Below are 12,436 nucleotides of genomic sequence, written 5' to 3' on the forward strand. Positions count from 1 at the left end.
CATTTTGATATCTAATGGGCATCTCAACCTTCATTGGTCCATCTTCATACCCTGATTTCCTCCCCCCCAAAACATTTACCTCTCACAGTCTTTCCCTTCTCAGTAAGACAGTCCCATTCTTATAATTCATCAGGCCAAAAGCCTAAAACTATCTTTGATGCCTTATTTTTTTCTTATACATCACATCTGATCTTTAGAAAATCTGGTCTACCTTCACAAAATATCCAGAATTCAATCACATCTCACCACCTCCACCACACGCTGGCCCAAGGTGCTACCCTCTCCCACAAGAATTATTACAAAACCCTCCAAAGGGATCTCTCAGCTTAAATTTCTGGGTTTCGATTGCTAAGAACCATTGAATACTGTGTGCCTCCCTTTTTCTACCTTGTTGAATAGGGGATATTCATTGCAGTGTCATATCCTTTACTCATCATTGTATTTTTGATAACTGAGTGTCACATTGTCTTTAAATACAGAGATCTTCACATCACAAAAACTGCTCTTGAGAAACCATACACAAGAAGTCTCGTCTATACCTGAACCAAGTCTGAATATGAGATTCTGGTCTTGGAAGGAAGGTAGGTATATTCTGCCTATGGAAGGACATAAGCATTGGGGGCCGCAGAAAGGGTTGTGATAACTAGTATCCAAAAATAGCCCTGAATATAACAAACCCTGGTATGCGCACCCTTGCATAAGCACTTATGGCAATGATTCTAGGCTGGCCAAGTGACTTGCAAAATGCCACAAAAGTGCTCCTGTGCCACCTAAACTTTAAAAGACAGAATGGCTACTTCACATAGCTCTGATACTCAATATAAGAAGTCTGGATATCCTGATAGAAATTCCACATGGAGAAGTCATGTGGAAATGCCCCAAGAATGAATAAAGAGAGAAAGAGAGAGGCCCAGCTGTCCCATGTCTTGGCTGACCTCACCTTCAAGTCAATCCTCCAAGGCACTAACGTTGGATGTTCCAAACCAGTCAAGCCCCAACATGACTACTGCCCCAGTGGACAGACACCTAGTGAGGCAAAAGATGTGCCCAGCCGAACCAAATCAACCCACAGAATTATAAGAAATAGTTAAATGTTGTGCAGTTTTTTTCATTGTGGCAAAATATAGGTAAAATTTACCATTGTAAACTTTTTTTTTTTTTTTTTGCGGTACGCGGGCCTCTCACTGCTGTGGCCTCTCCTGTTGCGGAGCACAGGCTCCGGACGCGCAGGCTCAGCGGCGATGGCTCATGGGCCCAGCCGCTCCGCGGCATGTGGGATCTTCCCGGACTGGGGCATGAACCTGCGGCCCCTGCATCGGCAGGCAGACTCTCAACCACTGCGCCACCAGGGAAGCCCCATTGTAACCATTTTTAAGTGTACAACTCAGTGGCATTAAATAAGTACATTCACACTGTTGTACAACCTTAAATGTTTCAAATCACTGTATTTTGGGATGGTTAATCACTCAGCAATAGATAACCAAAACACAAAAAATAGACAAGTGGATTTAAAAAGGACACTGGATACAAGATTAATACATAAAATTCAATTGTTGCTACATATAAGCAACAATCAATAGGTAAATGAAATTTAGAAAATAACATTTATAATAGTGTCAAAACTTATCAGACATCCAGGAATAAATCTAATGAAAGATAGATAAAACCTCTACACTCCAAACTGCAAAAAAATGCTGAGAGAAATTAAAGATATAAATACATGAAGAGATATTCTAGTTCATGGCTTATAAAACTCAATATTGTTAAGATGTTAATTCTCCCCAGAATAATCTCTAGATTCAATATAATCCAAATCCCATCTGATGTGGGGAGAGGGTGGGAATGTAGGTAGAAGGTAGAGACAGATTGACAAGACAAAGTCTAAAGGTTATAGGGAAACTCAAAGAATATAAAAAAAGCCAACATTATCTGAAGAAAAACAATAAATTTAGAGCACTTACAGTACCAGATTTTTACACTTACTACAAAAGCAAAATAATTAAGACAGTGACCAAATGTCACTTAATTTACAGCAAATGTACACCACAATAAATGATGCTGGAAAAATTGGGTATGAGAATGTAAGAAAATTTACTTTGACTCCATCTCACATCAAACAAACAAAAAAATTCAAAGAGAGTAACAGGCCTAAATACCAAACCTAAAACAATAAAGCTCCTAACTTGGGTACGCAAATTGGACTTAAACTGGACTTCAACAAAATTGAGAACTTCTATTCCTTGAAAGACATTATTAATAAAGTGAATAGGTAATTCACAGATGGGGGGAATATATGGGGTGTGTGTGTGTGTGTGTGTGTATGGTGAAGGACTCATAATCAAAATAGATATAGAACCCTGAACACTCAATAATTCCAAAAAATCTAATTTGAAAAAGGGGGGCAAGGGTGAGACTTGAGCAGTCGCTTCACAAGATAAGATATCCAGTTTTGGTCAATCAACGTATAAAAACATGCTCAGCATCAATATTCATCAGGGAAATGCAAATTACAAGAGATACTATTACATGTCCAACAACATGGCTAAACATTAAAAAACTGAGAACACCAAATGTTGGAAAAGATGGCTGAACTGGAAACATTCATATATCATGGGCAGGAGTATATTTTATTGATAGAACAACCACAGTATCTATCAGAACTAAACATAACCTGACCATGTAATTCAACAATCCCTCTCCTCAGTATATGCGAAAGTATGTACGTTCAGAAAAAGACATAGCAGTTTATTCATAACATCAAAAAATGGAAACAACCTAAAGGTTCACCATCAGAAAAATGGATACATTGCAGATTATTCAAATAATGGAACACCACAGAGCAATTTTTGAGTGAATGATAATGCACAGCCTCATGAACCTCAGATATGATGTTGTGTGAAAGAAGCCAGCACAAGCAAGTATGTACCATATGATTCCATTTATATGCAGTTTAAGAACAAACAAAAACAATCTATGGTATTAGATGTCAGAACAGCAGTTAATTTTGGTGGCTAAGGAGAAGGACTGACTGGAAGTGGTATGAAAGAATCTTTTGATATAACAGAAATGATCCATATACAGATCTGGATGGTTGTTACACAGTTATATATGTATATAAATAAATTTTTACTAAATTGTACACTTAGGTGGACTTCACTGTATATGTGATATTTCAATTTAGAATATCTAAAAACAAAAACTAACAAACAAAACAAAATCTGCTAGCCTCAGAAAGAAATACATTACGTTCAATGTTTTAAAAATATAAATGGATTATATGTTTGCAATTTGTTTTTTCCACTCTGGAAGATTTGAGGATCTACATGAAGATTTCCTAACTAGAAATAATATCTATGTAAAGTGATGATTAAACTTAGAAAACACAATGACAAAATCTAAGACTTTGTTTTATTATGCCCCATCAGAAAGTTACAAGGGCAGCAAATAACCTTTTATTTAATTTTCTGGAACTCTATCCACACAAAATTAAGAAAAAAATAATAATACTTTCATTTCAATATGATTTCTAATCTGATATTTATATTTTATCAATTTCAATTGTTACATATCAATTCATAGCCACAATGTGTAAAATTAGCAAAAGGCATTTCTGACAGAAAAACAAAAATTTCGGCAGACTTTCCTTCTTCGTCTGTGTTTTATTTCAGAAAAAAAAACATTTTATTTTGCTGAAAGCCACACCTCCACAACCACTTTAAAAGATGGATTACAATCTTAATCTGAGTAGAAGAAATGATTTATTCATCTCTATCCAATAGCAGAACGCCTGCCACAATAAGCCACACAGACATCTGTGAACTGAAATGATATAAGCGTCCAGGTCAGGCACTTTTCTTTTAAAAATGCCCCAAAGTGGCCCAGTATCAGAAGGAGACTGAGTGCGCCTCTAGGTAGAATATATTCTGCCTGCACGGACATCTTGTGGCTATCGCTTTCTGGAGCTGGGCTTCTGTATCATTCCCCATCCAATCAACATTCTGGCACTTTGAAAAAAGGATACCAGACTCCAAAGGGAGGCGATCAACTTATGTACATTCTCTATTTCATACTTATTCGAACATACCGGAACTTTCACAATCATTCTAAATGTAAGAAAGGGTGTGTTTCTAATAGGAGTAAGTAATATTATTTTAAAGTTATAATAATTCAAAAGATATCTTAAAATGTACCAACCTGGACTTCTATATGACGAGGGTTATCAATAAATTTTTCTATTAGTAGCCTATCATCACCAAAACTAGAAGCAGCTTCTTGAGATGAAAATCTAAAACCATCCCTGTAAAGAAAAACAAAACAGTCAAATGAACACAAAACAAATACAGCCCTCAATATAAAAGAAAACTAATTAAAGGTTTATTTGTGCTTACTTCTGAACAAAGCAGAGAAAATTTCACTTATAATATACAAATAACTCAATTAATTTTGGTTGAACAACTCTTCTACTCACTAGCTCTGTGACTCTGGGTGAATGCTTTAATTTCCCTGATCCTAGATTTTTATAGAAACAAGAATACCAATACTTATTTCACCAACTGTTAAAAATGAGGTATTTTTAATAAACCATACAAATCATATAAAATTTCATTTCTCTGACCTTACTATACCTTAATTCCACTAATAAAAATATATAAAAATGCATATACATTTGACTCAAAAGTCAGAAGATGCACACAAAAATGTAAAGGACCTAGACGACTGCACAACTGGGGCAGCAAATATACTCAGTAAGAATACAAAAGGAGGGTCCTCAAGAAGACTCCCTGATATTTTAAATACACAACTTTAAAAGCAATGACCTCCCACACATCCATACAGATCATTACAATTTTATCTTCTTTAAAATTGTTCAAAAATAATAATTAAAAGAGAAAAGGTTCGATTTTTTAAAATAAAAATATGAATTTAATTATTGCTTTGTATATTTTATTTCCAAACTATAACTTAAACATTATCATTATTAAAATATGCTTACTAAAGTCATACACGTTGAAATTTCACTCAGTCTATTAAAAACTCAAACTTGCTTACCTAACACTAACTAGAGTATGTTATATTCCATTCACTGATATACTCGAGTATAAAATTTAATTCCTTTTATATGTAATTAATAGTTTCTTAATCTTCAAATCAAATACCTGTATTTAATGTTCAACATTAAAATTCTTTTAATCCTTTCATTTGCAAACACTCCATCTGGCAATATTAGAAATAACTATCTCATTTGTTTGTGTGCTTGGAAAATACAACATTGCAAGTAAACACAGACTAGAAGGATAAATTTGAAAACATACTGCAAAAATTTCTATTTCTCAGCATTCTCAGAAAAAAGGTATCACGTGTTCTTAGTCCTCCATTACTCCCTTGATTTTAGGGAATGGAGTTTAGATCTCAGGAGACTACAAACCTCGAAGAAATGAAAGCAAAATGAATCATTGTTTTCAATACCATATAACTAACTTTTTATTAGGTGGGATACAATGATTCACAAGGAAAAAACATAGTACTTTACAGTTTGTCTCTGCTCTAATGATTTTAAAGTTTTCATTTTGCATTTAAATCAAAGATACCAAAAATTTTAAAAATCAAAGTCACCCAAATAAATTATCAGATTTGAAAGCATTACCAACATGTTTTAGAGCTCATGGAAAACTGCATTTAGATCATTTGTAGCACTCAGTAATACATTCATTCAATAAATACTTACTACTCATGAAACTATGTGCCTGGTGCATATATATATGTGATGGAAATACAAAATTAAAACAGAAACTGCCCTCACAACACCTAAAGTCTAGTGAGGTTACTCCAAAATGTAGACATGATCAATTTTCCATGTATGCCATAACATTTCATTTAAATTGGCATAAGGCAGCAATCCCACTACTGGCATATACCCTGAGAAAACCGTAATTCAAAAAGAGTCATGTACCACAATGTTCACTGTAGCTCTATTTACAACAGCCAGGACATGGAAGCAACCTAAGTGTCCACTGACAGATGAATGGATAAAGAAGACGTGGCACATATATATACAATGGAATATTACTCAGCCATAAAAAGAAACAAAAAAAAATACCGTATGCTAACACATATACATGGAATCTAAAAAAAAAAAAAAATGGTTCTGAAGAACCTAGGGGTAGGACAGGAATAAAGATGCAGACGTAGAGAATGGACCTGAGGACACGGGGAGGGGGAAGGGTAAACTGGGATGAAATGAGAGAGTGGCATGGACATATATACACTACCAAATGTAAAATCGATAGCTAGTGGGAAGCAGCCGCATGGCACAGGAAGATCAGCTCGGTGCTTTGTGTCCACCTAGAGGGGTGGGATGGGGGGGTGGGATAGGGAGGGTGGGACACCCAAGAGGGAGGAGATATGGGGATATATGTATATGTATAGCTGATTCACTTTGTTATACAGCAGAAACTAACAAACCATTGTAAAGCAATTATACTCCAAAAAAGATGTTAAATAAATAAATAGGGATAAGGAAAAGAAAGCCAGAGATTATTATGAAAATATCTGAGTCTACTTTCAACAACCTCCATGACTCTTACCCTAATTTATTATACAACAAACACTGTATTTTTTAAAATCTTTCAGATGTTCTAAAGATTCTAAGATAAGTATAGATGTTACTTCCCTGAAGATGTTACAAGAGGGACACACTCCTTAAGATAAAAGAATAAAGCAAAATTATAAAGCAGAAACTAACACACCATTGTAAAGCAATTATACTCCAATAACGACGTTAAAAAAAAAAAAAAAGAATAAAGCAATTAATGGCTACTAAGTTTTCCATCTGAAGAATGTTAAAATTTTTGTGGATTATGCACAAAAATGTCTTCCTTGAGGGAGGAAGGAGTAAATGCAGTGCAGCACGATATTAACAGTTGGTGACACCAGAAGACAAATATATGGGTGTTTTCTGGACTGTTCTCTCAATTTTTCCAAAGTTTTGATTTTTCCAAATTAACAGAGGATACAGAGCAAATTTTTAAAATGAGGGTCTTGTATCATTATATCAAATAATGTTATACCTTTGTTAACTTCAACAAAGTTTTAGAGATGGCTTATTTATCAAGTTGAAAAGAGTAATTTTAGGTAGAAAATTGTTTATGTATGTATTTTTACTAATTATATGAAAATATTTTGAAACAATGTGACATTTACTGACCAAGAAAGGGTTAACTTATTTACCAAAGATGCCCAATATATGGATACAGCAATTTCCAAAATCACTGAATTCTAAATTAAAATCCATTGGTTAAAAGCAGCATAGTAAATCTCATTGCCAAGAAACTGAACAGTAATCCTACCATAAAAGATTATGTTACTAAGAGTAGCCCTGGAGAAATGACTGATAACAAATATGAGATCCTAAGAACAATAATGAAAAATAAGTGCTAAGGCTTTCAGTGGAATGGCTATATAAGTGCCATATAAAAGGGGAAAACACTGTTAAAAAAACATTAAGAGTTCACAAAATACACATCTCTTATAAAACCATTAAGTTGTGTTTAACATCTTTATTACCTCATTCTTTACTACCAATAGACTGTAGCAGATTGTCTTTTCCAAACATGGCCACAACAGCATCTCCCATTCCATATGCTCTTCTAAGAAACTTGCCACTCCCCTTCACAAGGAAGTGAAGTCTAACGCCCCTCCCCTTGAATTCAGGTAGGATTTGTGCTCACTTGTAATCAACAAAATATGGTGAAGGCAAGCTGTGGGCTTATGAGACTGGATCATAAAAAGTGATACAGCTTCCACTTGCATTTGAAACAAATACTCTTGGACCCCTGGGTCACTGTGTAAGAAGTCTAAAGTCACCATCCCGTGAGGAAGCCCAACCAAACCATGGAGACGTCCACTAACTCACAGGGGTTACAAATAAAGCACAAGAGATAGCTTCAACACCTGAACTTCAAAAGTCAAATAAGACGAATTATGTGGTAAAAATGGGGCTAAGTATGCCTCCTACCCTTATGCCTGCTTCAACCCACACACAACAACTAGCCAGCCCAACTTCAAACATTTCACATAGTTAACCAATGCTCTGCAAGTCTCCACTATCAAAAGGAACCACGCCAGGCAAAGAGTTCCAGAGAGAGGCTAAGAAGCAGACCATTCTTCAATTAAGCATCTCAGTTCTGAAGATAAACGCCCTCACTCTGACCTTAACTTCTTTGGCATTTCCTAAGAAATTTTCAAGTAAATTAGTGTTGCAGCATATCCATTTAATTCTTATAAATCAACACTAAGGCCAAAGAGAGAATAAGAGCAAAAAAATAAGGTAACTTAAACAGGGCCTGCAAGTCATCCTCAAGTACTCAAACTCTATATCCAATCACTCAGAAAATCCTGTTGCCTTTACTTTCAGAATTAAACTCTTTCTTACCACTTCCACCATTACACTGGTGAAAGCCACCATCACCATTATTTTGCGTGGATTATTTCAACCCAACGGGTTTCCCTGATTCCAGAGTTCATGATTCTGCCCCCTGTTAAGTCTATTGCCAAGAGAGCAATCAGTGATCCTTTTAAAACTCAAGTCGCAAAATCTTGACAACTGGTAAATCTGGATGATACATATATAGAAGTTCATTGTATTCTTCTACATCTTTGCACGTTTGAAAATTTTTATAATTCAAAACATGTAAATAATGTTAGGAGTTTGTTGAAGTTCCATGATTGTGACTTCCCTACGCAAACCTTCCAGTAGCCCCCCATCTCACTAAGAATGGCCTACAAGGTCCTACACAATCGGCTCCCCATTTCCTTCTACTCCTCCCCCTGCCCCCACCAGCTGGCCAGCGCTGGATCTCTCCAGACACGCTACTGCGTCACAGCCTCCACACTTGCTCTTCCCTTGCCTGGATCCTAATCCCCACACTCTTCCTCCTCACTCAAATGTGCCTTCTCAGCGAGGACAGCCCTGACAATCCTGCTTAGAATGGGAATTCCCTCCAACACTCCCCATGTCTCTTCCTTTCTTCCTTTACTTTTCTTATATTGTTTATCACCTTCCACAACAGGATATGATTTACTTCGATCTTGTTCATTGTTTGTCTCTTCCTACCAGAATGGGTTTCTGAACCTTGTTTATGTCCTGGATGCCTTTGGCAGTATCATGCAGTATAGGACCCTCTTGTCGAAATAAGGTTCAAAGTGATTTAAAATGTAGAAAAGAATATGCATAGGATTGCAAAAGAAACAAATTATACTGAAATATAGGTATCAAAATATTTTTTAAAAACAAATTTGGGATATCATGTACTTTGTTCTTTATTCGTTAATAAGCTCCAACAACAAGTCTCACAATCACTGTAACTTAGAGATACCTGCAACAATGTAATGTGATAATATAAGGGATCTCTTAAAGGGTGAAAAGTCCCACAGATACTACTACTATTGTAGCTTGTCTATACTGGAGGAAACACTAAATTCCAGTTAGAGGCTAGTGAAAGAAATATGTACTTTTTTTCCTTATCCAGGCGCACAAACGTCCCTGAACTTTACGGGTCTGTGAATTCAAAGGTTAAGAACTCCTGATCCAGTTATCTACTGGATACAGAGGAATAGAGAAAGAGAACTGCATAGGGGAGTGGATTATTTTGTCTGTTTCTGTTCATCGCTGTATTCCTGGAACCTTACTAAAACACTGCCTGTCACACAGGAGGCTCTCCGTATCAAATATCTCAATAACAAATATCACCAATCCATGCAATGAGTTTATTTATGCTGGGTAAGTGTAAAATGGGAGAGGAGAATCTGACGTTACCTCAGTCAGTATCTGGTATCAGTGCCACACTGAACATGAGACTGGGGCTGAAAGGTCTGTATTGGGCACATATTATCACCTCACCTCTAACACACAACCAAAGAAACAATGATGTCCTGAGACAACTGTCTTCTAGAGTTAAAACTATCTGTACAAGTCTGCAGTGTGGCGTCTTCCCCTCAGATTTTAAAGGGTAATATATTGCCTCTAGGAGATTTTTACCTTGCATGTTCACTTTAGAACCTAATTTCTGAATTAGATTTGTATTGGATGACTTTCACATCAACTACTCCAGATTTCTCTCTTTCAGAGATTTCAGGGAATAGGAAGAAAGGGAAAAGAAAGGTAGAAAACAGAACTAACCATTTGGAAGATCAAATTACTTTTGGGTAGAGAAAGGGCAGGAAAGGCAACATTAACGATAATAATTCAGTGATTTTTTAAATTCTCCTCCTTCAAAAAATGACATAAATCTCTCTTGCTGCCAAGCCTTGGAGTATGTAATACAAATCTGAATAGAGTCCCTTGAAACCTGCTTGTACTAGGCAGTTGTTCAAAAAAACTATTTTCTAATCCCCATGATGTTATCAATACATTAGGTTTTTAAATTTTTGTTTTAAAAGTTTCTTTTGATTTCTGAAACTACTACTAAGAAAGTGTTCTAAATTCATAAGAGTGCACTGCATATAAAGGACATACAATAATTTCAAATTCAAAAGGAAATATATTTCACACTATAAAGTTATAATAGTAGTTCACTGTTTTTATAGACAAGCAAAGGGAAGCAAATGCATACTAATAAACAGATAAAATTATGACTGCTTTCAAATATATATGGTTCAAATCTTTGATCACATTCAGAATTACATAGCCAAACGTTAGTAATTTTTGCCTAGAAGACAAAATCATGACTATAATTTTTAAAAATACACTGTAAAAAAAAAGATAATCCTGTATTAATGTTTAAGAAAGTAAAAACCTTTCGATAATAGGATAATCATCATCAAAATATAAATAAGAAACTTTTCTGCATAATTTCAATTTTTCCCATCTAGAAGAGTAAAAATTAGATGATTATTATAACTATTCCATTATGCTTTTGGTATCTGTTTACTTGTCAGTTTAATAAAACTCTAGTAACTGCAATTTTCATCAAAAGTATATTTTGGACAGAATCTCACCTGGTCTCTTCATCATCCCAAGCGATTCGCATGCCTTTCCCACCACCACCTGCTGAGGCCTTGATCATAACAGGGTAGCCTAACAGCAGGGAAGAATTAGACAGAAGTTCAGACTTTGATCATTTGGATGCATGAACATGACAACTGACCACATGTTTGATAACACAGAAGACAATAACTAATTCATTTAAAAGTTCCTTTCTTTAGAGTCAGGAAAATAATATCAGTGTAATGATCTTACATATATTTTTTAAATGAGTGTGATCATTTTAAAAGAAAAAGACTATTTGTATCAATAAATAAAACATTTTCCCCAATAATGAAATAAAAAGCTAAGAAAACATAATTTGAAAGTGGATTCCAAAAATGGAAATAGATACAGTATTAATTAACCAAGGATATAAGAAACAACTTTTATAGCATTAAGGAAACACACACGCACATGTGTGTGCGCGCACGCACACACACATTCTTTTGATTCCCCAAAACTGCTGCTTGCATACATAACAAATTAAATTCCCTTTTTTTTCAAAAGTAATGGTTCACAGGTATTTGAGGTATTTTCATCTGAAAAATCACAGGGAACCCCTGCAGCTTTTATCTGCAAGAACTGACATGATGGCTTTGGGAAAAATCAAGCCATGGCTGGTATATTATGCCTGGAGCAGAAGATGCAGAGCTCGCTGATATCAGTAGAGAAGCTACGGCACTCAGTCAACAGGCAATGAAATATCTAGACTTCGGGAATATTATGAAAATACAAAGTCAGGCCCAAAACAAAGGACATTTCCAGCCAAAGTTTTATAAGAGAAAATTAATAAAATTGTTGTTGGTAAAGAGGATTGCGTATTTAGAGTAGTTATTATAAAGTAAAATTTCTGACAGCATGAGTCATCTACAATGATTTATCAAGAAAAGCTGTGAAGTCTCTTTGTTTAGAGGTTCTCCGACAATAAGGTGGAGATATTCATGTCTGAGACCACTTGTTTATGATCTTTTCTGAAGAAAGAAGAGGTCAGTGAGCCCTTAAAAGACTCTTCCTGACCTGTGATGCTCTAATAGCACTACACTCTAGCTATAGGATCTTCACGAAAAGGGAAGACAGGGCCAAATGTCATAGACCTTTGACCCCTAAACCACAAAACATCACTTAACTTCAACTTAGCTAAAATAGCACTTGCTTCCTAAGTGATTCATAAGTAATTAAATTTTTAAAATTCTGATGTTGGTTACGTTTGTGTGAGATAGACTTATGTGGGACAGCATTTTAAAAGCAATAAATACTAAGTGCAGTAAGAACAAGAAAGATGAACATAGTATTTTCACACTGGGAGCCTTATAATCTAGGAAGAAAGAGGGGAAGTACCCAAATAATTCTCTCAATGGGAATTCAGAGAAGAATCACAGGAAGGTAAGAGAAAAGGGATTAAGAAAAGCATAT

General features: G+C 35.4%; 1 protein-coding gene across 6 annotated transcripts in view; it reads right to left on the reverse strand.

Annotated features, from left to right (window-relative positions):
* The window catches only part of PCCA (propionyl-CoA carboxylase subunit alpha), a 353,831-nt gene that overhangs the window by 215,857 nt on the left and 125,538 nt on the right, over positions 1–12,436 (reverse strand). For all 6 annotated transcript variants that reach the window (XR_003791702.1, XR_003791703.1, XR_003791701.1 and 3 more), the window contains 2 exons: positions 10,996–11,074; positions 4,195–4,297 (listed from right to left, as the gene is read on the reverse strand). Coding sequence is in view for 3 of the 6 variants with exons in the window: in XM_029210010.1 (XP_029065843.1) it covers positions 4,195–4,297; positions 10,996–11,074 (182 nt within the window). In the remaining 3 variants the exon portion in view is untranslated. The remainder of the gene's footprint in view (positions 1–4,194; positions 4,298–10,995; positions 11,075–12,436) is intronic.

The sequence above is a fragment of the Monodon monoceros genome, unplaced genomic scaffold, assembly GCF_005190385.1.
Source record: "Monodon monoceros isolate NGI ecotype Baffin Bay Population unplaced genomic scaffold, NGI_Narwhal_1 Super_Scaffold_8, whole genome shotgun sequence".
Classification (NCBI taxonomy): Eukaryota; Metazoa; Chordata; class Mammalia; order Artiodactyla; family Monodontidae; genus Monodon; species Monodon monoceros.